Genomic DNA, 25551 nt, shown 5'->3' with positions numbered 1-25551 from the left:
GAATCGAATTTACTGTAAGTTCGTTCATCTCTAGTCTCCTACCTGCGGACCTCCAGATGTTGCAAAACTACACCTCCCAGCATGCCCGGACAGCCAACGGCTGTCCGGGCATGCTGGGAGTTGTAGTTTTGAAACATCTGGAGGTCCGCAGGTTGAAGACCACTGTCCTAGGTCATACCAGGAATGCTGTATCCCAGCCAATGTTGTGTCCAGTAATAAACCCTTTATAAGGGTACGTTCACACGAGCAGATTTTTTTTTTGCGGGTTTTCCGCTGCGTATTTGAAAGGGGGCGGGCCTGTCTCGGCTGTCCGCAGCTGATTTTCCGTGGCGGAATTTACGCTGCGGAAAATCCGCCTCAGTCCCTACTGACTTCAATGGGACTTGCAGTGGATTTTCCGCAGCGTAAACCCGCCCGTATGAATGTACCCTAAGGATCCTATGGCCATGACTATGGGGTATAGCAATGATCTCCGGAGGAGGGTCCTGTACAGATGGCAGTGACCGCTGCAGTATAATGGCGGAGATTTATTATAGGAAAAGTTGCTGAGTTGCCCAATGCAACCAATCAGATCACTTCTTTCATTTTGCAGAGGCCTTTTTAAAAAAAAAAAAAAAAAAAAAAATTGAAAGAAGGGATCTGATTGGTTGCTATGGGCATCTCAACAACTTTTCCTCTGGACGGGTTTTGAAAAAATCGCCCCCATAGTGCTTTATGATTTTTTTTTTTTTTTTTTACTTTCACATGCCACAGTACCTCTAGTTTCATGCGTTTCAAATATTATGTAAATGTACACTACAGTCTTATTAACACATTAATTCATTATTTAGTTGCACATTATCTTACAACATTTATGTATATACAATGGTCCCTCAACTTACAATGCCTTTAAATTACAATATTTATTTTTGGTCTTTTGAAACCAAACTGAACATACAATGCTACAGACAGTCCAGGACTGCGAAATGTGCAGAAGAACTGACCAATCAGAATGGACATTCACTGGTAAAACACCTGTATTACTGAAGTGTATGCACTGACTGGTGTCTGGTAGTGCCCCCTACAGTACAGGGAGGTATTACATGTTCTGTACTATTCTTTTGGACGACAGGCAAGGGCGGCTCAATGTTACTTTTTTAGGACACTGTGGACTGTACATGACCCTGAAGAAGCTCCTGTCCTCTACATAGACAGTGATTACAGCTCTCAGCAGATCTTGCGGTAAAAAAATGTTAGATTTAAATAGTTCTGACATTTACACACATGGTGGTTATTTATTTATTTTTTTTACATAATTTTATTTTTTTAAATATTAAAGGGGGGGGGGGTAACTTAAAATGTTATTAAGGGAGGGGCGTATTCACATTTATTGACATCTCTTTTAGTCCCCAGGAGACAATTACATGGAATCTGTACATTACATACACTAAACAATGCTATTCTATAGCAATTGGTGACAAGATCGTGGGGGCCCTGGGTTTATAGATGTGTGTTGGGGTGAAAGCCCATCTGATCCGATCCCACAGAAAATCTGCTGTAGAGCAAACTGCTGAAAAACCTCCTCCGAGAGTTAGATCACTCATGACATCACAGCTGTGTACGGGGTCCAGCAGACCAATGAGATTACATAGGACATCACAGCTGTGTATGGGGCCCCGCAGACCGGTCAGATCACACAGGACATCACAGCTGTGTATGGGGCCCCGCAGAGCGGTCAGATCACACAAGACATCACAGCGGTGTACGGGGCCCAAAGACCGGTCAGATCACACAGGACATCACAGCTGTGTACGGGGCCCACAGACCGGTCAGATTACACAGGACATCACAGCTGTGTATGAGGCACCGCAGACCAGTCAGATCATACAGGACATCACAGCTGTGTATGAGGCCCCGCAGACCAGTCAGATCATACAGGACATCACAGCAGTGTATGGAGCCCCGCAGACCGATCAGATCACACAGGACATCACAGCTGTGTATGGAGCCCCGCAGACCGATCAGATCACACAGGACATCACAGCAGTGTATGGAGCCCCGCAGACCGATCAGATCACACAGGACATCTTTCACAGACAGCAGCGACTTCATTTACATGTCACCATGTTGTGCAGTGTGTGTTACTAATGCTGTGTTAGATGATTACCATATTGTGTCTTATTATAATCTTATTGTATATACAGATAATATGGGTGCCTGCTGGGTGGAGATTTCTGTCCATGACAATAAAAACACAACAATCTGTAACAAGTCGAGGTTTATACTATTCTTCTCTTGTGGTATTGTAATCACTTTTACCAATAGATGGCGATAATACTTCATCTTTCCAAGGTTAGCTGAGTTTTGTGAATTGGCTTCTCATCTCAGTTATTTTTTAACAATATAATAAACCACTGAGAAAGGGGGTGTTGGCATATTTTATATACACTGCTCAAAAAATAAAGGGAACACTAAGATAACACATCCTAGATCTGAATGAATGAACTAATCGTATGCAATACTTTCGTCTTTACATAGTAGAATTCGCTGACAACAAAATCGCACAAAAATTATCAATGGAAATCAAATGTATTAACCCATGGAGGTCTGGATATGGAGTCACACTCAAAAATGTAGTGGAAAACCCCACTACAGGCTGATCCAACTTTATGTAATGTCCTTAACACAAGTCCCAATGAGGCTCAGTAGTGTGTGTGGCCTCCACGTGCCCGTATGACCTCCCTACAATGCCTGGGCATGCTCCTGATGAGGTGGAGGATGGTCTCCTGAGGGATATCCTCCCAGACCTGGACTAAAGCATCCGCCAACTCCTGGACAGTCTGTGGTGGAGGGAGCGAGACGTCCCAGATGTGCTCAATTGGATTCAGGGGAATGGGCGGCCAGTCCATAGCATCAATGCCTTCCTCTTGTAGGAACTGATGACCCACTCCAGACACATGAGGTCCAGCATTGTCTTGTATTAGGAGGAACCCAACCGCATATGGTCTCACAAGGGGTCTGAGGATCTCGGTACCTAATGGCAGTCGGGCAACCTCTGGCAAGCACATGGAGGGCTGTGCGGCCCCCAAAGTAATGCCGCCCCACACCATTACTGACCCACTACCAAACCGGTCATGCTGGAGAATGTTGCAGGCAGCAGAACATTCTCCACAGTGTCTCCAGACTCTGTCACATGTGCTGAGTGTGAACCTGCTTTTATCTGTGAAGAACACAGGGCGCCAGTGGTGAATTTTCCAATCTTGGTGTTCTCTGGCAAATGCCAAACGTCTTGCACGGTGTTGGGCTGTAAGCACAACCACCACCTGTGGATGTCGGGCCCTCATACCACCCTCATGGAGTCTGTTTCTGATCATTTGAGTAGACACATGCACATTTGTGGCCTGCTGGAGGTCATTTTGCAGGGCTCTGGCAGTGCTCCTCCTTGCACAAAGGTGGAGGTAGCGGTCCTGCTGCTGGGTTGTTTCCCCCCTACGGCCTCCTCCACGTCTCCTGATGTACCGGCCTGTCTCCTGGTAGCGCCTCCATGCTCTGGATACTACGCTGACAGACACAGCAAACCTTCTTACCACAGCTCGCATTGATGTGCCATCCTGGATGAGCTGCACTACCTGAGCCACTTGTGTGGGTTGTAGACTCCGTCTCATGCTACCACTAGAGTGAAAGCACCGCCAGCATTCAAAAGTGACCAAAACATCAGCCAGGAAGCATAGGAACTGACAAGTGGTCTGTGGTCACCACCTGTAGAACCACTCCTTTATTGGGGTGTCTTGCTAATTGCCTATAATTTCCACCTGTTGTCTGCTCCATGTGAAATTGATTGTCAATCAGTGTTCTTCCTGAGTGGACAGTGGGATTTCACAGAAATGTGATTGATTTGGAATGACATTGTGGTGTTTTTGTTCCCTTTATTTTGAGCAGTGTATTTTTACTTAAATTATACCCAAAAAAGCTTTTGGTATTTAGGAATGTATCACATGATACATCCGCATTCACATGGTGCGATATCTTTATCTACTTAACTACGCAGAAACATCTTGGACACAGATGCCTTTGAGAATTCTCCATTCTACCCAAGAGGTGGCGCTTGATGCCAACTTGGCTTTTCTCTCCCGCAGGCTGACTAACCTTTGGCACACATTCAGCGCTGACTACCAACTTGGCTCTCATGTTATATCAGCATATGGAATGATACATACAAACAGTCACACTCCAAACTCCACTATGGCCAAGACCAAAGAGCTGTCGAAGGACACCAGAAACAAAGTTATAGACCTGCACCAGGCTGGGAAGACGGAATCTGCAATAGGCTAACAGCTTGGTGTGACGAAATCAACTGTGGGAGCAATTATTAGAAAATGGAAGACATACAAGACTACTGATAATCTCCCTCGATCTGGGGCTCCACGCAAGATCTCACCCCGTGGTGTCAAAATGATCACAGGAACGGTGAACAACACGTGAAGGACCTGCAGAGAGCTGGGACCAAAGAAACAAAGGCTACCATCAGTAACACACTACACCGCCAGGGACTCAAATCATGCAGTGCCAGACGTGTCCCCCTGCTTAAGCCAGTACATGTCCAGGCCCGTCTGAAGTTTGCTAAAGAGCATTTGGATGATCCCGAATTGGGATTGGGAGAATGTCATTTGGTCAGATGGAACCAAAGTAGAACTTTTTAGTAAAAACTCAACTTGTCGTGTCTGGAGGAGAAAGAATGCTGAGTTGCATCCAAAGAACACCATACCTACTGTGAAGTATGCGGGTGGAAACATCACGCTTTGGGGATGGTTTTTCTGCTAAGGGACCAGGACGACTGATCCATGTAAAAGAATGAATGGGGCCATGTATTGTGAGATTTTGAGTGAAAACCTCTTCTATCAGCAAGGGCATTGAAGATGAAACGTGGCTGGGTCTTTCAGCATGAAAATGATCCCAAACAATAGAGACGTTTAGTGGAAAAATGTTCCGGGCCTGGTGCTGGCACTCTGGATGTGGAAAGGACTAGGAAAACTGTTGTATCCCTTTAAATGGAATTTAAAGGAATACAACAGTATTCCTAGTTCTTTTCACATGCAGGGTGCCAGGACCGGACCATTTTTCAACTTTACTTCTCTATTGCTTCAAGCTGGGAGAGCGAGGCTGATACCAGAGAACCGTGGCTGCGGGTCTGGAGACATACTGATTCAAGTACGCTGTATGAGGTGTTGTGTCCTGAGCGCAACCCAAGTTGGTGAGATTAACTTTACTACCACCTTAATTCGGTCTGTAACGTCCTTCACTAGGGGGCGCAAATTCCCCTCTCTTTTTTTTTTTTTTCAGTTTTTTTTCTTATGTGTTCAATGATCCCAAACACACCGCCCGGGCAACAAAGGAGTGGCTTCATAAGAAGCATTTCAAGGTCCTGGAGTGGCCTAGCCAGTCTCCAGATCTCAACCCCATAGAAAACCTTTGGAGGGAGTTGAAAGTCTGTGTTGCCCAGCGACAGCCCCAAAACATCACTGCCCTAGAGGAGATCTGCATGGAGGAATGGGCCAAAATACCAGCAACAGTGTGTGAGAACCTTGTGAAGACAGAAAACATGTGACCTCTGTCATTGCCAACAAAGAGGATATAACAAAGTATTGAGATGAACTTTTTTTTATTGACCAAATACATATTTTCTACCTTCATTTGCAAATAAATTCTTAAAAAAATCAGACAATGTGATTTTATGGATTTTTTTTCTCATTTTGTCTCTCATGTCTGTTTAATCTCCAGATAAGCACCTTATTTATCTGTCTTATGTGAATAATGGTATATACCGTATTTTTCGCCCTATAGGACGCACCGGCATATAAGACGCACCCATTTTTAAAGGTGCAAACCCAACAGTGATCTTCAACCTGCGGCCTCCAGATGTTGCAAAACTACAACTCCCAGCATGCCCGGACAGCCAACGGCTGTCCGGGCATGCTGGGAGTTGTAGTTTTGCAACATCTGGAGTTCCGCAGGTTGAAGACCACTTGTATAGGAGGTAATACTCCACGTGTCCCCGCCGCTCCAGACCAGTCACCGCTGCCCTGGATGTCGCTCCATCGCTGTCGCCACGTCACCGATGTGTCCACGATGCTCTTTTTCCCCGGGATCCACGCTCTCCGTCGCCGTCATCACGTCGCTATGCACGCCGCTCCTATTGGATAACGGGATGGCATGATGACGTTGAAGGAGACCGCCGGCCATGCAGGGGATCCCGCCACGGAGCAGACACCGAGGAGGCAGGTAAGGTCCCTCCCGGTGTCCTGGAAGCTGTTCGGAACGCTGCGATTTCACCACAGCGGTCCCGAACAGCCCGACTGAGCAACCGTGTTAGTGTCACTTTCCCTTCAGACGCGGCGGTCACCTTTGATCGCCGCGTCTGAAGGGTTAATACAGGGCATCACCGCGATCGGTGATGTCCTGTATTAGCTGCGGGTCCCGGCCGTTGATGGTCGCAGGGACCGCCACGATAGGGGTGTGTATTCGCCGTATAAGACGCACCAACTTTTTCCCCCCAGTTTTGGGGAAGAGAAAGTGCATCTTATACGGCGAAAAATACAGTACTTGCAGGTTATAATGCCACAAGGGCCCTGTGGTGTCGGTATTGTATATGAGATGTGTGAATGTTTCATTTAATCTGTAAGAGATAATTTGTGATAAATTAGATACTGGCCTATTTATAAGGTGACCAAATTATACATCATACGTCTAAGATGATACGCTGAGGACTGATACATCTAATTTCCTCTAGAATACTCTTAGGGTCTGTTCACACGGCAGAATTTCTGTATATGGAATTCCGCTTGAAATTAAAGTCCAATAGTCTTCTATGGGATTCCGCACTCCCATTCACATTTCTAAATTTCTGCTTGCAGAATTCCCAACCAGGGTGCCCCCAGCTGTTTCAAAACCACAACTCTCAGGATACCCGGACAGCCTTGTAACTTTAACGGTAAGTTAAAGGGGTATTCCAGGCAAGAACTTAATTTTTATATATCAACTGGCTCCGGAAAGTTAAACAGATTTGTAAATTACTTCTATTAAAAAATCTTAATCCTTCCAATAGTTATTAGCTTCTGAAGTTTTCTGTCTAACTGCTCAATGATGATGTCACGTCCCGGGAGTTGTGCATGATGGGAGAATATCCCCATAGGAGCTGGACAGCTCCCGGGACGTGAGTCATCAGAAAGCAGTTAGACAGAAAACAGCAACTCAACTTCAGAAGCTAATAACTATTGGAAGGATTAAGATTTTTTAATAGAAGTAATTTACAAATCTGTTTAACTTTCCGGAGCCAGCTGATATATATAAAAAAAAATGTTTTTGCCTGGAATACCCCTTTAATTTTCATTATTGCACTCCAGCTGCGGACCAAAGCAGCACGCTGAGCTGTATACGATCCTGTGGACGGCCGCTATTATCCATGTGGATGATGGGGGTCATTCTGAAGGCTAGTTGGGAGTAGTACTGATGGTATGTCACATGGGGGGGGGGGTGTCATTAACCTGATGATCCCCAGTGAGCCCAACAACAAAATGCAGGAATTAGACCTCTGGACACAAGGATTATGTGAAATAACTTGAAAGCTTTACTGAAACGTCTGCCCAAATACAAATAACAATGCAGATGCTCCGGCAGAGGGTGAAAGGTTGCAGTTTTGGTGCAGGTAAAGGAGTATTTGATCACTGTCCCTTTAAATTTTACTTTTGCAGCAGATTTACTGATATACGCCATTAGTTTTTATAGGTGTATTGACTAATGCAGTCCAATGGACTAGATCATGAGGATCCACACAGGTTGGCTCACTGGGGTGCATGAACGATACCTGGAAGGACGTACACAGAAATCTTTCAGTTATGTTACTGTCACCCTGCACTAACTTTGACTGTAGGTCACTGAAGAGATTAGTGTATGCAGAGAGGCCCTTGTTCAGCATTACTCTCCTCTGACTAAGACAAAATACACTTTCTTGGAGCTGAAGACTTGAAGCACTTTATCCCCACAGCCGGGACTTGAACAGGACATGTCTTGCGTGTAGCCTGTTCTATCTTGAACAGTAAAACTTTCTAGGCCTAGGTGGGGGTAGTATGCCTTGCAGTAGCAGAGCTAGGAGTTGTTGATCTGGTCAGAGCTAGACATAAACTGGTTTTTGTGTCCACCCCCTCTCCTGGGAGAAGAGGCTGCCCTGGGGACTCTTCCTACAGCCTTCCTAAAAGTGCAGACAGATAAGCTAGGGAGCATCACGTGACCAAGGCATCATTAATCTGATGCACATTTTACACTCCGATTTGACCTCAGTGTATGCTGTTAATGTAGTTCGATGCAAAAAAAAAAAAAAAGTCACAGCTCCCCAAACACATTTATGTAGTTCACAGAAAGTTTTCTCACAGCCACACGACTACTTCTTCAGGGATGGTAAGTGGAACACAGGTGCGGGGACACTACACACTGACCAGGAGATTAGGAGGTTGTCACCACCTCTTACTGCCTCCTCCTGGTAGTGATATCTATTTTTATGTGTATAAGTTTAATTCTGGGAACATTTATCCCCTTCTCTGTTTGCTTATCCACTTGGTATCAGGAGACATTAGAGAACACAATGTTTGCTCTGCAAATTCCAAGCTGTTGGGAAACATTTCTAATACCTGTATGTTATCTAATGGCATTAGGGACCCGCGCCCCACATACCTAGCTTTACAAATCAATATACAAAAACATCAGCTGCGCCATGGCTCTGCAAGAAACTGTACATAGAAGTGGCAGGGTGGGGGTTACTACTACCTACAGAGATCTGCTATTGCCTACGGGGGGCTACTACCTGTGGGGGGGGGGGGGCTACTACTACCTACAGAGATCTGCTATTGCCTACGGGGGGCTACTACCTATGTGGGGGCGGGGGGCTACTACTACCTACAGAGATCTGCTATTACGTACGGGGGGTTACTACCTATGTGGGGGGGGGGGGGCTACTACTACCTACAGAGATCTGCTATTACCTACAGGGGGGGGGGTTACTACTTCCTATAGGGGGCTACTATTACCTACAGGGGGGGTTTACTACTACCTATAGGGGGCTACTGTTAACTACAGGGGGGATTACTACTACCTATTGGGGGCTACTATTAACTACAGGGGGGATTACTACTACCTATTGGGGGCTACTATTACCTACAGGGGGGTTTACTACTACCTATAGGGGGCAGCTATTACCTACAGGGGGGTTTACTACTACCTATAGGGGGCTGCTATTACCTACAGGGGGGATTACTACTACCTATTGGGGGCTACTATTACCTACAGGGGGGTTTACTACTACCTATAGGGGGCTGCTATATCCTACAGGGGGGATTACTACTACCTATAGGGGGCTGCTATATCCTACAGGGGGGATTACTACTACCTATAGGGGGCTGCTATATCCTACAGGGGGATTACTACTACCTATAGGGGGCTGCTATTACCTACAGGGGGTTTACTACTACCTATAGGGGGCTGCTATTAACTACAGGGGGGGGTTTACTACTACCTATAGGGGGCTGCTATTACCTACAGGGGGGGGGTTTACTACTACCTATAGGGGGATACTATTACCTACAGGGGGGTTTACTACTACCTATACGGGGCTACTATTACCTACAAGGGGGGGGTTACTACTACCTATAGGGGACTACTATTACCTACAGGGGGGTTTACTACTACCTATAGGGGGCTACTATTAACTACAGGGGGGATTACTACTACCTATTGGGGGCTACTATTAACTACAGGGGGGATTACTACTACCTATTGGGGGCTGCTATTACCTACAGGGGGGTTTACTACTACTACCTATAGGGGGCTGCTATTACCTAACTGTACCTTTTCAATTGAATACTCCTGTCTCATAGTATTCCTTTATAAAACTATCTGGTTCAGCGGCTCTACGTGTCCGTGAGGATATAACCTCCTTGTTATTTTTCTTGTTTAGAAGATGGACGCTCTATTGCGTTTTCTTTCATTGTAAAAAGCGATAATAATCAGCAAACACATCAGCCATGTCTCTGCGACTGACTCTCCACCCGTGTCCGGTTCTGCGCACTTACTATTTCGTTTTCCAGCCTTTGTTTGTTTGGTCTGTTACCTAACGTTTTGTTTGCTTTATCCCCTAGTTAAGAAATCCTATTAAAGGGCTTGTCACAAAAAATTAAGTTTTATTGTATCTGTCACAAATCTCCAACAATACAAATTTACAGGAAGTACAGCCATATAGAGCCAATAATTTATATTTAAAAATCCAAACACAAGAAAAAGACATGGAAAATGAGGCACTCACATAGAGGAGTGCAGCGAGGTCTGACAATTCAACACAGTCATATATATGCACACAGTAGTCTGCAAACTGTGGCCCCCCAAATGTTGCAAAACTACAACTCCCAGCATGCCCATACATCCAACGGCTGGAGATGCCCTGGTTGGGAAATGCTGGCCTATAGTATGGTCAGTGCCATGTGAGTGCTTCCTAGTAGTGACAACCAGCCGCCGTTACATCTCCCGTAAAAGTTGATGATACATAACTACGCACATTTACCATAAGGAGGTCTAGGCATGCTTAGTGAGGGAGCTCTAGAGATGGCTGCCACACTGTTTTCCCAGCAACAAAATAATCTTTCTCTTTAAAAATTTATGAAAAAGGGGGGAAGAGTGCAGTACCAGCCTTAAACACTAGGAGGCAGAGAAGATCATCTCATTAGTGTATCACTCCAGACATTCATATTCGTACATCCTCGACAGGTTGCTGCACCTCCCCTCCTGGCAGTGACAGCCGCCCTCTGATAGAAAGCAATAATGTCACATATTTATCTCTGTAATGATAGGACATGACATAGAACCACGGCCTCGGGCTGGGAACAGTGACATCACTAACCCACAATGGTGTGACTATATCTGAGGGCCAAACAAGCACCAATGTATCTAAGAGCGTCAAAGAAACAGGTGGTCCTGATCTCCACACTGACCCTATATTCACACCCCAAATTATACCCGGAGATTCTCCATTGTAAATAGTTGCAATCGGCGAAAAGTGGCATCGACCCTGGATCCTTGCAGGTGCCTTTTGGCCCGGAGGTGAAGGGTAGGTTTGTTGGGGGCCTCTCTCCTGTTGGAGAAGGGCTTAGCGATAGACCGCATCCTTTGTGCACCTTTTTTAGTGTGATACGTTTGCACTTTTTCATGCACTTTGCGTGATAGAGAGCACGCGCCTCGGCTCTTGTATATAGTTGCAATCTGTTAAAAATGATAAGTTATAGACTCAATTCCCAATGGGGTCTACACGAAGCTTATCTCCAGATCATGATCCCTTCACATCCCTCGCTTTCATATTCTTTAGGTACTCCAAAAAGTTTCCAAACTCTCAGGAGGTCCCAGACACTAAATACCCAGAGGAAGCAGAACACAAGCTCCGTAATGACGTGTAATAAGAGATCAACTTGTTTGTCCTGAGTTTGCTTTGCTGAGTAACATCTCAGTGACGGCTGATAGACCTTATAGACCTCATAGACTTCATAAACTTCCTAGACCTTATAGATCTCACCTCCAGTGTTTGCTCTGGGGGAAATACACTGCTCAAAAAGATAACGCATCGTAGATCGGACTGAATGAACTAATTGTATGAAATACTTTCGTCTTTACTCAAAATCACAGTGGAAAACCGCACTACAGGCTGATCCAACTTTATGTAATGTCCTTAAAACAAGTCCCAATGAGGCTCAGTAGTGTGTGTGGCCTCCACGTGCCCGTATGACCTCCCTACAACGCCTGGGCATGCTCCTGATGAGGTGGAGGATGGTCTCCTGAGGGATGTCCTCCCAGACCTGGACTAAAGCATCCGCCAACTCCTGGACAGTCTGTGGGGGATGGAGCGAGACGTCCCAGATGTGCTCAATCAGATTCAGGGGAACGGGCGGCCAGTCCATTGCATCAATGCCTTCCTCTTGTAGGAACTGCTGACACACTCCAGCCACATGAGGTCTAGCATTGTCTTGCATTAAGAGAAACCCAGGGCCAACCGCACCAGCATATGGTCTCGCAAGGGGCCTGAGGATCTCATCTCATCTAATGGCAGTCAGGCTATCTCTGGCAAGAACATGGAGGGCTGTGCGGCCCCCAAAGAAATGCCACCCCACACCATTACTGACCCACCGCAAAACCGGTCATGCTGGAGGATGTTGTAGGCAGCAGAACGTTCTCCACAGCGTCTCCAGACTCAGTGTGAACCTGCATTCATCTGTGAACAGCACAGGGCGCCAGTGGTGAATTTGTCAATCTTGGTGTTCTCTGGCAAATGCCAAACCTCCTGCACCGTGTTGGGCAGTAAGGACAACCCCCACCTGTGGACGTCGGGCCCTCATACCACCCTCATGGAGTCTGTTTTACCATTTGAGTGGACACATGCACATTTGTGACCTGCTGGAGGTCATTTTGCAGGGCTCTGGCAGTGCTCCTCCTGCTCCTCCTTGCACAAAGGTGGAGGTAGCGGTCCTGCTGCTGGGTTGTTGTCCTCCTACGGCCTCCTCCACGTCTCCTGATGTACTGGCCTGTCTCCTGGTAGCGCCTCCATGCTCTGGACACTACGCTGATAGACACAGCAAATCTTCTTGTCACAGCTCGCATTGATGTGCCATTCTGGATGAGCTGCACTACCTGTAGAAAACGGAAAATGTCCAGCACCAGGAAGGCAGGTAAAAACTTGTTTATTGAGGTACAAAAATAACAAACAGCATATCGAGGAGCGTAGAGCCTACGCGTTTCAGGCTAAAGAGCCCTTAGTCATGGCATAAAAACTTTACAGCACTGTGTCCTTTTATAATAAAACACATTAGAATCACATGATCTGAGCAGTAAAGTGGTGAATCATCTAAAAAATCCGGCATTGAATTGATCACAAAATACTAAGACCGTTCTACATAGATAGACATGGTGTTCAATACACGAGTATACAAGAAAGCCACAAAATTCAATTGCACTAATACTTTAGTTCCACATGCAGAATCGTAGGCTGGCTAAATAGATAGACCATAATAACTAGTTACTTCCATTATTAATACGTTAGTATAAGGTCTTGTCTCAAGTTTAACCCATGAGGCTCTCTCGTACCTAACATGAATATCCAGAATGATTCCCTGTTGAGAACCATCCTCCTTAGATCTCCACCCCGTCTGGGTTTTCTGACTTTTTCTATGCCCATAATTTTTAGTGTACTCGTGTTGCCTCCATGAACATCCCTGAAATGTCTGGACAACGCAGAAATATTACTATTAAATGACAAAATATTCCTTGCATCAGATATGTGCCTGTGTATCCAAGACTCGGATACACAGGCACATATCTGATGCAAGTTACATTGTGTGGTTTGTGTTCCCTTTATTTTTTTGAGCAGTGTATTTAATTCTACAAGCAAAACCTGTTATCTGACCCCTAGAACCTACTACAAACTAGGGTCCCTCTGCATAGACTAATCTCTTCAGTGCCTACAGTCAGAGTGAGGGCTGCATAGCACCATGTAATGGCACGCTAATGCTTGGGGTACAGGATGATGACACTCGGGGTACAGGATGATGACACTCGGGGTACAGGATGATGACACTCGGGGTACAGGATGATGACACTCGGGGTACAGGATGATGACACTCGGGGTACAGGATGATGACACTCGGGGTACAGGATGATGACACTCGGGGTACAGGATGATGACACTCGGGGTACAGGATGATGACACTCGGGGTACAGGATGATGACACTCGGGGTACAGGATGATGACACTCGGGGTACAGGATGATAACACTCGGGGTACAGGATGACAACACTCGGGGTACAGGACAATGACGCGCTGACACTTGAGGCACTCCTGTTGTCCTGTGTAGCTGATGACGGAGCAGTCGTGATTTTCGCACCATTACTCGGGGTAGCTGTAGTGTCCACTATCACACATGTAAATAACACTTACATCTTCACAATCAGCTGTTAGTCAGTATTAGTCGCTCGCTCATGTTTTGCGCAGATAAGGTTGTTTGCCTTAGGAGAGGTGGAAGGAAAAGCAAAGACTCTCACTAGGGCCCAGGGAGGCTTTGCAGGTGAACAATTAGGTGATGATAAGAAGCTGGAAAAATATCCTAATAATTACACACGCACGGAGCTGTATACTCAATACGGACAGGTCCACATAACTTCCTGTACTCATGACTTATCACCTGCAAGGAAGGTCCTCAGTGACCTGTATTACTATCTGTATCTGATCTGTATACTGTACTGTGTATAGATGGGAGGAGGGGAGCACCTGCTCAGGAGGGTCCTCAGTGATCTGTATTACTACCTGTATCTGATCTGTATACTGTACTGTGTATAGATGGGGGGGGGGGAGCACCTGCTCAGGAGGGTCCTCAGTGACCTGTATTACTACCTGTATCTGATCTGTATACTGTACTGTGTATAGATGGGAGGAGGAGGGGAGCACCTGCTCAGGAGGGTCCTCAGTGATCTGTATTACTACCTGTATCTGATCTGTATACTGTACTGTGTATAGATGAGAGGAGGAGGGGAGCACCTGCTCAGGAGGGTCCTCAGTGACCTGTATTACTACCTGTATCTGATCTGTATACTGTACTGTGTATAGATGGGAGGAGGAGGGGAGCACCTGCTCAGGAGGGTCCTCAGTGACCTGTATTACTACCTGTATCTGATCTGTATACTGTACTGTGTATAGATGGGAGGAGGAGGGGAGCACCTGCTCAGGAGGGTCCTCAGTGACCTGTATTACTACCTGTATCTGATCTGTATACTGTACTGTGTATAGATGGGGGGGGGGGGCAGCACCTGCTCAGGAGGGTCCTCAGTGATCTGTATTACTACCTGTATCTGATCTGTATACTGTACTGTGTATAGATGGGGGGGGGGGGGGGCAGCACCTGCTCAGGAGGGTCCTCAGTGATCTGTATTACTACCTGTATCTGATCTGTATACTGTACTGTGTATAGATGAGAGGAGGAGGGGAGCACCTGCTCAGGAGGGTCCTCAGTGATCTGTATTACTATCTGTATCTGATCTGTATACTGTACTGTGTATAGATGGGGGGGGGGGGCAGCACCTGCTCAGGAGGGTCCTCAGTGATCTGTATTACTACCTGTATCTGATCTGTATACTGTACTGTGTATAGATGGGGGGGGGGGGGCAGCACCTGCTCAGGAGGGTCCTCAGTGATCTGTATTACTACCTGTATCTGATCTGTATACTGTACTGTGTATAGATGGGAGGAGGAGAGCACCTGCTCAGGAGGGTCCTCAGTGATCTGTATTACTACCTGTATCTGATCTGTATACTGTACTGTGTATAGATGGGGGGGGGGGGGGGGAGCACCTGCTCAGGAGGGTCCTCAGTGATCTGTATTACTACCTGTATCTGATCTGTATACTGTACTGTGTATAGATGGGGGGGGGGGAGCACCTGCTCAGGAGGGTCCTCAGTGACCTGTATTACTATCTGTATCTGATCTGTATACTGTACTGTGTATAGATGGGGGGGAGCATCTGCTCAGGAGGGTCCTCAGTGATCTGTATTACTACCTGTATCTGATCTGTATACTGTACTGTGTATAGATGGGGGGGCAGCACCTGCTCAGGAGGGTCCTCAGTGACCTGTATTACTATCTGTATCTGATCTGTATACTGTACTGTGTATAGATGGGGGGGGCAGTACCTGCTCAGGAGGCGCTCGTGACCTGATAATCGGCTTTGTGAGGCTTAGGCCAGGCCAATGGAATTTTGTGGTGATTTGCTGTGAACACAAGACGATGTGGGGCCGATAACCATTATGTAAATGGCTGCACAAAAAAATCTGATCGGCTGAAGAACGTGTGTTCGCTGGTCCCCCGCAATTCTCGCTCAGCTCCGTTCAGTCCTCCGCCGGATCAGCTGAGATGGGACACCGCCGCAGCCAGTGATTGGCTAACCCCGCAGATCCGGCATTGAGCGCTCATCTCTGAAGCAGAAAGAAGATCGGGGGACCAGACGGGATTGAATGGGAGCTGTGGTGGACAGGGGCCAGGTAAGTATAAATGATTTTTTCTATAGTTCCCCATCACATGGCCAAGGCAGACCAAGCTAATCGATCAGCCAGAGAAGACCCTGCAATCAAATCCTAATCTATTCTGCAGGTCTCCTATCCAATTAACTATTACAATGTATAAACTCTGCGGCAGTGCAAAATTTTAGTCCAAGGAAAACAATGTTGAAAATATGTTATTAATAAAAGATAAATAAAAATACAAACAGGTAACAGTGTAGAATATATACATCATGTACAAAGCGGAAAGATGGATCCTTCATATCACCGCGCTGTCACCCTCGTGTTAGACACGGGGGGTGTCATTGGCTTTTTTGGTTTCAAGCGTTTTTCAATTATTATCTTTTGTTTTTCTTTTTTTTCCCCCCTAGTAACATATAAAATGTGCAATTTTATTAGGGCGGGGATGTTGGAAGTCCTATAGAGAAGTTTATGTGAAACTTACCAGATTAGAGTGGACCTAGAGTAGTGGTCTTCAAATTGTGAACTTCCAGTTGTTGCAAAACTTTCATTATTCCCAGAGTATGTAGTTTGCACCAGCTGGAGGTCCTCTATTTGGAGGGTACTAATATATAGATGTTAAGGCAACATCTGGAATGTTTGGAGGCACCAAGAAAAACGCTGTGTGTAAGTGAATCCTGCCAAATGGAGACAATCCTCCGACAGATCCTTCATATTAAGAAAAAACAGCAGATAATTAAATATACAAATATACATTCAGATTGTCATAAAACATTCACACAGGATGAGTCTTCCATCGGCCAACAGGACGGGCGCAGACGGTGACCCCCCATGTGCCTCACAGCTCAGCAATGTCTCTGCTTAGTCATCCTTCATTTTGGCTTCAAATCAGCCTTCCATGTTGTCATAAAGGAGTTCTCCAGCTAGAAATCTGATTAATACGGCTGCTTCTCTGCCTTGGCGTCACAGTGGTTAGTGGTGTTGTCTTGCAGTGCTGGAGTCTTGGGTTCAAGTCCTATCTAGGAGGACATGTAGACACTCCGACAACTTATAGACACTCCGCTTACCTAGCAATGACATTGTGTCAGTCGCCTGCCTTAAATGGGCACTGTCACTTTAAAAAACTGTTGATATGTTGTGTTTTTTTTTTTATATGTAGTATACACATGTCAAAAGTTTTGATTGGTCAGGGTCTATGGTCTAGGCCTTGAAACTGTGGTCGGGGTCTATGGCCTTGGTCTTCAAACTGTGTTCAGGGGGCTCTATGGCCTAGGTCTCCAAACTGATGTCAGGGGCTCTATAGCCTAGGTCTCAAAACTGTGATCCGGGTCTGTGGTCTAGGTCTCAAAACTGTGATCCGGGTCTGTGGTCTAGGTCTCAAAACTGTGATCCGGGTCTGTGGTCTAGGTCTCAAAACTGTGATCCGGGTCTGTGGTCTAGGTCTCCAAACTGTGGTCAGTGGGGTCTACGGTCTAGGTCTCCAAACTGTGGTCAGTGGGGTCTACGGTCTAGGTCTTCAAACTGTGGTCAGGGTATACGGTCTAGGTCTTCAAACTGTGGTCAGGGTCGGTGGTCTAGGTCTCCAAACTGTGGTCAGTGGGGTCTACGGTCTAGGTCTCCAAACTGTGATCCGGTTCTGTGGTCTAGGTCTCCAAACTGTGGTCAGTGTGGTCTATGGCATAGGTCTTCAAACTGTGGACCTCCAGCTGTTGCAAAACTACCATTCCCAGCAGGCCCAGACAGCCATCGACATACAATAATAGTAATCTATTGTATACTCAGTGTGCAGGGATTATAAGGTTCATTCAGTAGAGACAAGACACCGGACACCTCTGTTTACAAAAGCCAGAAAAATACTCAAGTATTTACTGGTCAGCTCCACGTCCAGCCATCATTTCATAAGTTAAATCTTTGTGAACATTTTTCTATTATATCATGTGTAATACTCAAGTCACATCCAAAGCGGTATTAAAGAAGCAGTACAGCATACGCTATTATCAGAGAATAATGTAGAGGTTCTTGTGTAGGCCTTGTGCTTACCTGTTTTAGCTAATGTGGCAGGCATGGGTTTTCAGGCATACTGATTACAATTCCATCACTGAAATGATTTCCTAATGCTGCATACATTTTTCATGAATCCTCTGGGAAGAGGTATACCTACTATATATCCTGATCCTATAGAGATAGCAACAGCAGTATACAGATAGAGCTGGAGAGGAGGTATATCATTACTATATATCCTAATCCCATAGAGATTGCAACAGTTTACAGATAGAGCTGGAGGGAAGGTGTAAAGCTACTAAATATCCTTATCCCATAGAGATAACAGCAGCAGAATACAGATAGAGCTGGGAGGGGAGTTGCATAACTACTATATATACTGATCCCCTAGAGTTAGCAGAAGCAGTATACAGAGCTGGGAGGGGTCTGGGAGTTAGCAGGAGGGATCTAATTGGTGATGATATAGTCTTGTACTTCACTTCCTCTGACACATTCCCAGACCCATATGAGGGCTTATTGTTTGCGTCACCAGTTGTACTTTGTAATGACATCACTCATTTTACCCTAAAATGTATGGTAAACCCAAAACAATGGCCCTCATTTACTATTCTAAACCTGACTTCTTTTGTCAGGTTTTTTTGGCGCATCTTTGTCTGCGCCATGTCACAGACATCGTGCGCCAGTCTGCGACACAATGCGACCTTTTTTCCCAATGGACCCGATGTGGATTCTCCCAAACCCGAAAAAGGGGCGTAACCCGACATTTCTGAGCTTTCCCACGTATTTATAAAGGTTTCCAACCCGAATTTGTTGAATTGTTGTGGATTTTTTCCCGACAACTCAGAGGAGTTGGAAACCAAAACCCACGTGCGACAAACAGGATGCGACATAATAATAAATATCAGGGGAAAAATGCAGTCGGGTAAGAAAGCAAGATAGACTTACAACCCGATTTTCTAAGTAAATGAGGGCCATTATCTTTTGTGTAAGGAAGTTTAAACTAAAATCATAACTTATCAAATTTGGGGGGTTTTGTTTCCGACTGTACACTTTACGGTAAAAAAACGCATGTTTTCTTTATTTTCTGGGTCAATACGATTAAAATGATACCCATGGTTACATACATTTCTATTATTGTACTGCTTTTAAAAAATCTCAAACTTTTTTTTTTTACAAAATCAGTATGTTTTAAAATTGCCCTATTTTGACCACCTCTAACTTTCTTATTTTTCCGTATTGTGGGATGTGTGACGGCTCATTTTTTGCGCCATGATCTGTAGTTTGTTTTGGTACCAGATTTGCGTATATGTGACTTTTTGATAACTTTTTCTATTTTTTTTTTTGCAGTTTTATGTGACAAAAAAGCAGACATTTTTGACATTTATTTATTTACGTTTACGCCGTTCGCCGTAGAGGATTATTAAAATTATATTTTTATAGTTAGGACATTTATGCACGCAACAATACCAAATATGTTTATTTATCTTTTTTTTACGCTTTTATGTATTAATATGGGGAAAAAGGGTGATTTAAAACTTTATAAGGGGAGGAGATTTTTCACATTTTTTAAAAACTTTTTTTTACTTTTTATTACACTTTTTTTAGTGCCCATAGGGGACTATTTATAGCAATCATTAGATTGCTAATACTGTTTAGTGCTATGCATAGAACATGCAATGCAACAAAGGGGACCTATGGATGGAGGGTGAATCCAATATTATTAACATTTGACCGCTAAGCGGTCACTGAGACCCTAAATTCCCACCCAATATAAAACTTAACGTTTAATGAGCCAAGATTAAAATAACCTCACACATATTGATCCATAGTGCATTGATTGGCATGACACTGCATGCTATAGTGAGTGAAATGAAAAGATAGATTGTGGCTGCAGTCCATAATCTATAGTGTGAGACAATTAAAAATCTAACACATTGCCCGCCCGCCCGACGTTTCGCCACAGGCTGTGGCTTTATCAAGGGCTAAGAGGCAAATGCCATTTGCCTCTTAGCCCTTGATAAAGCCACAGCCTGTGGCGAAACGTCGGGCGGGCGGGCAATGTGTTAGATTTTTAATTGTCTCACACTATAGATTGTGGACTGCAGCCACAATCTATCTTTTCATTTCACTCACTATAGCATGCAGTGTCATGCCAATCAATGCACTATGGATCAATATGTGTGAGGTTATTTTAATCTTGGCTCATTAAACGTTAAGTTTTATATTGGGTGGGAATTTAGGGTCTCAGTGACAGCTTAGCGGTCAAATGTTAATGCATAGAACATAGCACTGATCAGTATTATCGGTGATCTTCTGCTCTGGTCTGGAAGTGCTGGAAGGCAGATCAGTGCAGAAGACCCCGAGAGACGGACAGAGGCAGCCATCTTCGCTGATCTGTTCCCCGTGGCAGTGCCGCAGGCGATCAGATCAGCCATTATAAGTGCTGCAGATGCCGTGATCTGTATTGATCACGGCACCTGAGGGGTTAATGGCAGACATCAGCTCGATTGCTGATGTCCGCCATTACCAGCGCGTCCGCGGCTGCTGACAGCCGCCGGAAATGAAGCGAGCGCAGCTCCTACGCTTGTATCACATCCGTGCCGTAACTGTATGGCGCTGTGCTCTAAGAGGGGCTATGCAGCGCCGTACATTTACGGTGCATGTCCTTAAGGGGTTAAACACTGTGGGTCAGACTGGTGATCACATGCCCCATTAAGGCTGCGTTCACACTGCCGCCTGTCACTGGCAGTGTGAAGTCTGTTATTTTAGAATCGAGAAAAGCCGGAGGAAAAATAGTGCTTGCACCGTCTTTTTTTTCTCTCCAAAAATAACAGCTGCTATTTGATACAATGGGGTCCATCAGGACCAGTTATTTGCCGGTATGCTCCTGCAAAATTATGGCCGGCAAAATAATTATAGTAAAAAGAGGGAGGACGAATTTGCCTGAGGATACAGGCAGTGTGAAAGGGGCCTAACACTATTCCTCTTGGCTGAACTTAATGGACATTTTTTTTAAACTGTACTTACTATATATGTAACTATATAATGGAACACAAGGAAGCTGTACTGGAATGAAACAGATGACACTGTAGGACTAGTTATGGTGAATGTGCATGATATGGGCAAAAATAAAACAAAACCTGGAGTGCTTTTTTTTTTTTTTTTTCACCCCTAAAAGCTAAGCTGGTCCAGGAGGGTTAACCTTTCCCCCATTTTTAATGTACCTCAGAAGAAAGTGTTCTTTACAGAGATTAAACCTACAGGAAATCTACCGTACAGTACTGTGAATGCAGCTCTGGAAGTGACAAAAGTGTAAAACATGATGAAACAATACAAGATTGTCAACATTCCTAAAGATTATATGTAGAATTGACTTATGAAATGATGATCAAAAAATGGGCTCAATTAAATACTGCCAACACTAAGGTGGGGGGGGGGGGAGGATTTATCAAAACCTGTGCAGAGGAAAAGTTCTTTCATTTTTCACAGGCCTTCCTAAAAATGAAAGAAGCAAGCTAATTGGTTGTTATGGGCAACTGGGCAAATTTTCATCTGCACAGGTTTTGATAAATCTCCCCCTAATGGCCCATTGTGTGGTCTCAGCTATCGGGCAGCTTTAGGTTGTCCTTTGTGGTCATAGTCATAGGTTCCTCTGAACTACTCTCTATACCAACATTAACCGTTTCATTCACCAGTGAAATATTATCATGTCTGGAAAGACTTATGCTGCCTTTACCCAGGATGCTTTTGAGCTGGACCCAAAAGAACGGCTGTCGGTTCTCCTCCAGGGGCCACTCAAGGTAAGTTTTAGTTCTAAGCATTTTTCGGAGCCTGCAGTACCTTTTTGGTAGGTCCTGCATGCAGACGTTCTCCTTGACCACCAGAATGACGTCTTCGAAGGCATGGCCAATGGCCCTCTGATGGGCAAAGTAGAGCTCGTAGTTACACCATTCACTGTTGACAAAGTTGCGAGACAACACAAAGATGATCTTGCGGCTGTTCTCGATGTTCTCTATGATGTTGTCAATAATCCATTTTCCAGGGAGGAAGTCCCTTTCATGGATGCAGATTCTATATGGAGGGTTGGAGCTCTCTAGATGAGGTAGTAACATTCCCCTTACCCAATCTGCATCTGAATAGCTGTAGGAGATGAAGGCATGATAGGCGTATTCTCTTGCCTCTTGGTCATTCCTAGACCGATATTTGGATTGAATTATCTGACACATCGCCCTTATATACCAGGGGATATCAAACCTATAGCAAAGCAGCATGCATACAATCACCACAACAGCTGTCACTGAGACTGAGATAGCCACCACCAAGCGGATGTCACACTCCAGCTTCCCCGGGCTAAAGAACTCAATCCTGGTGTTTAGCAGCTGGTGTGGATGATAGCAGTAGTAGTCGTCTGGCCAGTCCGGGAGAGACAAGGAACCTTCATTAAGAGTCACTGTGATGAAGTCGTAGAGGTCACATGTACAATGGTAAGGATTGTTCCCGGCAGTTAACTCTCTCAGCTGTCGCAAGTTCTGAAAAGAACCTTGATCAATGATGCCAAAAGAGTTCCCTTCAAGTGCAAGGACCTGGAGGTTGGGGCTGCTCCAGTCTGTCGGGATGAACTTGATTTTATTATTTCGTACAATGAGCTCAGTTAGGTTTGTAGCTTGGTAAAAATAGTTCATATCCAAACTTTCCAGGTGGGAATTAGACATGTCTAGATGTTCCACTGTAGTTGGCAGGCAGTGAAACACATCCTCTAACAGAATATTGTTCCTTAGGATTAAGGTTTTGATGCTGGCTCTCCACTCACAAGACTCAGCCATGTTCCCGATGGCATTATCTGAAAGGTCCAGATGGGTGAGCTTTGGCCAATAAGCTGTCAACAGTGAGATGGTCTTCAGACTCCTTACTTCATTATTACTTACATTGAATGTCTCAATTTTTGGTAGCCCATTATACTTACACAATAAGTTAAACAGGTACGCAGCTTTTAGTCGGTTACTCGATATATTTAATGAGACCACATTAGTCATTTGACTCCAAGCATCACATGGGACAAAGTTGAAGTTGACGTTGATGATGCTCAGGTGTGCAACGTTACTGAACCAAGTGAAAGTCCAGTCAAACCTCAGGATATCTGGGTTAGTGACGTCCTGTATGACCAAATTCTGCAGATTCAAGTTATCAATGGTCACATCTGTCTTATTGGTGTTCACAGAGCGAGCAAAATCTATAGAGAGCAGTAAAAGGTTTTCGATCTTAGAAATCTGAACGTTCTGCAAGACCAGACGGAGAAGATTCTCATTAAACTTTCCTCTGTAGAAGACCAGATCTCGTAGATTAATGGCAGGCAAGAAGGAGAATATATCCCCTGCACGGTCATAGTAAGAAAACTCAAATAAGTTCCGGAAACGTAACGTGGTCAGGTTTTTCCCTTGTAAGTCTTTTAAAATATCAATTAGCAAATCAGGATTACTGTCCAGGGAAACGTCCAGCCACAAGACCTCAGTGTCCAGCACAGAGAAAGCCCCCGGCTCGTAATAGTCCAAACTTGACTTTGACTTTAAAGAGAACTTCTGCAGACTGATACTCTGGAGGACGACTAAGTCATTTCTTTGAACAGCAGTAACAAGAGGACCTCCGATGGATAAGTCTTGCAATTCCACCAGTTTGTTGAACTCTTCCCCCAGGGTGGGGAACCTGTAGAAGTTGTTGGACAAGTCCAGGATCTGCAAGCTTACGAGAGGTGCTAGAGAGGCTGGTATCTCTGTGAGAGAATTATTGAATAAACTCAGGTTCCTTAGGAGCAGGTTGACCTCGAATGTTCCATTCTCTATGTAGGAAATGTTATTGTAGCTCAGGTTTAACGTATGTAAGTAGGGATACCGAATAAAACTTGTTATAATCAATTCTGTGATTTTATTATAGGACAAGTCCAGATATTCCAGATCCTCCGAAAAGTTTTGAGGAACATAATACAAGTTTTCCCCTTTGCAGTTGGCATATATCCCATCCAGTTTAATGACACAAACAGACTCACATAACTTGACTACTCTGAAGAGTATGATGAGAAGCAAGCCGAATCGCCCATTGAGGTGAAACATTACTAAATCGTCCACATCTTCTTTTTCTAATAAAAAAAAGTAAAAAAATAAAATAAGGTTTCTTCGGCAAATGATAATGAAGTACAATAACCTAAATAAGACCATCTAAAGATTCTCATACAGATTAGTCAAAAACTGGACAAACTCTGAATTTTCTGTGGGCTGACCAGGTTTTAATGTGTATGGAAACAACCTGACTGAGAAAACCTGACCGGATCTCTATGTACTCTGAGAGATAAGCAACCACCAGAGCTGTCAAGCAGTGACTTACTACCACCATGTGTACGGATTGGAAGAGATGACTATTGGGCCATGCCGAGGGCTTATTTGTGCGGGGGAATCAGGAGAGATAACCGCTCGCCAAACAAACATTCAACCGCACTATTGAAGGTGTATGGGCACCTGTAGCTTCTCGTGCATGATACAGTCTCTGCGAACCTCACATTCACCATCTGCTGTAAAGCTGATGGCTATTCTTTCCAACACATCGCATACACATGCACACTGGGCTCAGCTGACTGCACATGTTTTTAAAGGGGTACTCCACCCCTGGATATCTTTTCCCCTATCCAAAGGATAGGGGATAAGATGTCTGAAGGCTGGGGTCCCGGAGCTGGGGACCCCTGCGATCTCTGTGCAGCACCAGGTGTTCGTTTAGAATGCTTGGTGCGGGGGTCGTGACATCACGGCCATGCCCCCTTGTGATGTCACACCATGCCCCATCAATGCAAGTCTATGGGAGGGGGCATGGAGACTGCCACGCCCCCTCCCATAGACTTGCATTGAGGGAGCGTGGCGTGATGTCACGAGGGGCATGGCAGTGACATTACGACCCCGCCGCCTGCTCCAAGCGTTCGGAACAAAATGTTCCGAACACTGGGGCAGTGGAGTACTCGTTTAATGGGGAGGGGAATTAGATGGTACCATACTCCTCTGGCAGAGGCTTGTCTCCAGATGGAAGAAAGGTTGAGGTTTGATGGTAATTCTCGCATGAGTTAGCCTGTCCCGGGTTCATCTGATCTCATGTGTTTCGACATCTTAACATTCCTACCATTTCTAGCATTCCACCAAGGTCTAATGTTCATTTCCCTTCAATTTCCATGGCCCAATGGTTTATACCCTTCTGCATTAATTTGCTGACAATGCAGTTCCCTGGAGAGAGGAGTTCTGCAGAGTTTATTACCAACATAAAAAGGAATGGGACCAAACAGGACGGGGCCCCTTCTCTTCCAGTGCCCCATAGCAGTTGCATGGTTTGCCACTTTGATATGCCCTTGGTGTGATACTTTGATGGCAGCATAGGTTGCACCCGTAGTAACTCAACTTTGCACCAACCCGGAATGGTTGATACATCTACATTGTTATGCAGAGTTTACTT

At 45.1% G+C, this 25551-nt stretch overlaps 2 protein-coding genes across 6 annotated transcripts in view; one reads left to right on the top strand and one right to left on the bottom strand.

Annotated features, from left to right (window-relative positions):
- Positions 1 to 25551, top strand: part of LOC130295686 (ras-related and estrogen-regulated growth inhibitor-like protein) — an 84901-nt gene that overhangs the window by 11444 nt on the left and 47906 nt on the right. For 3 of the 4 annotated variants that reach the window (XM_056546692.1, XM_056546691.1, XM_056546690.1), the window contains exon 3: positions 6891 to 6967. The exons of the other annotated variant lie outside the window; for it this stretch is intronic. In XM_056546692.1, coding sequence (XP_056402667.1) covers positions 6891 to 6967 — 77 coding nt within the window. The remainder of the gene's footprint in view (positions 1 to 6890; positions 6968 to 25551) is intronic. 4 annotated transcript variants of the gene reach the window in all.
- Positions 20394 to 25551, bottom strand: part of LOC130295683 (toll-like receptor 2) — a 50687-nt gene continuing 45529 nt past the window's right edge. For both annotated transcript variants that reach the window (XM_056546686.1, XM_056546685.1), the window contains exon 3: positions 20394 to 24199. In XM_056546686.1, coding sequence (XP_056402661.1) covers positions 21669 to 24173 — 2505 coding nt within the window. In that variant the 5' untranslated portion in view covers positions 24174 to 24199 and the 3' untranslated portion in view covers positions 20394 to 21668. The remainder of the gene's footprint in view (positions 24200 to 25551) is intronic.

This window comes from Hyla sarda, chromosome 11 (assembly GCF_029499605.1).
Source record: "Hyla sarda isolate aHylSar1 chromosome 11, aHylSar1.hap1, whole genome shotgun sequence".
Lineage (NCBI taxonomy): Eukaryota > Metazoa > Chordata > Amphibia > Anura > Hylidae > Hyla > Hyla sarda.
The sequence above is the reverse complement of the archived record's forward strand: the minus strand, read 5'-3'. Positions and strand labels throughout refer to the sequence as shown.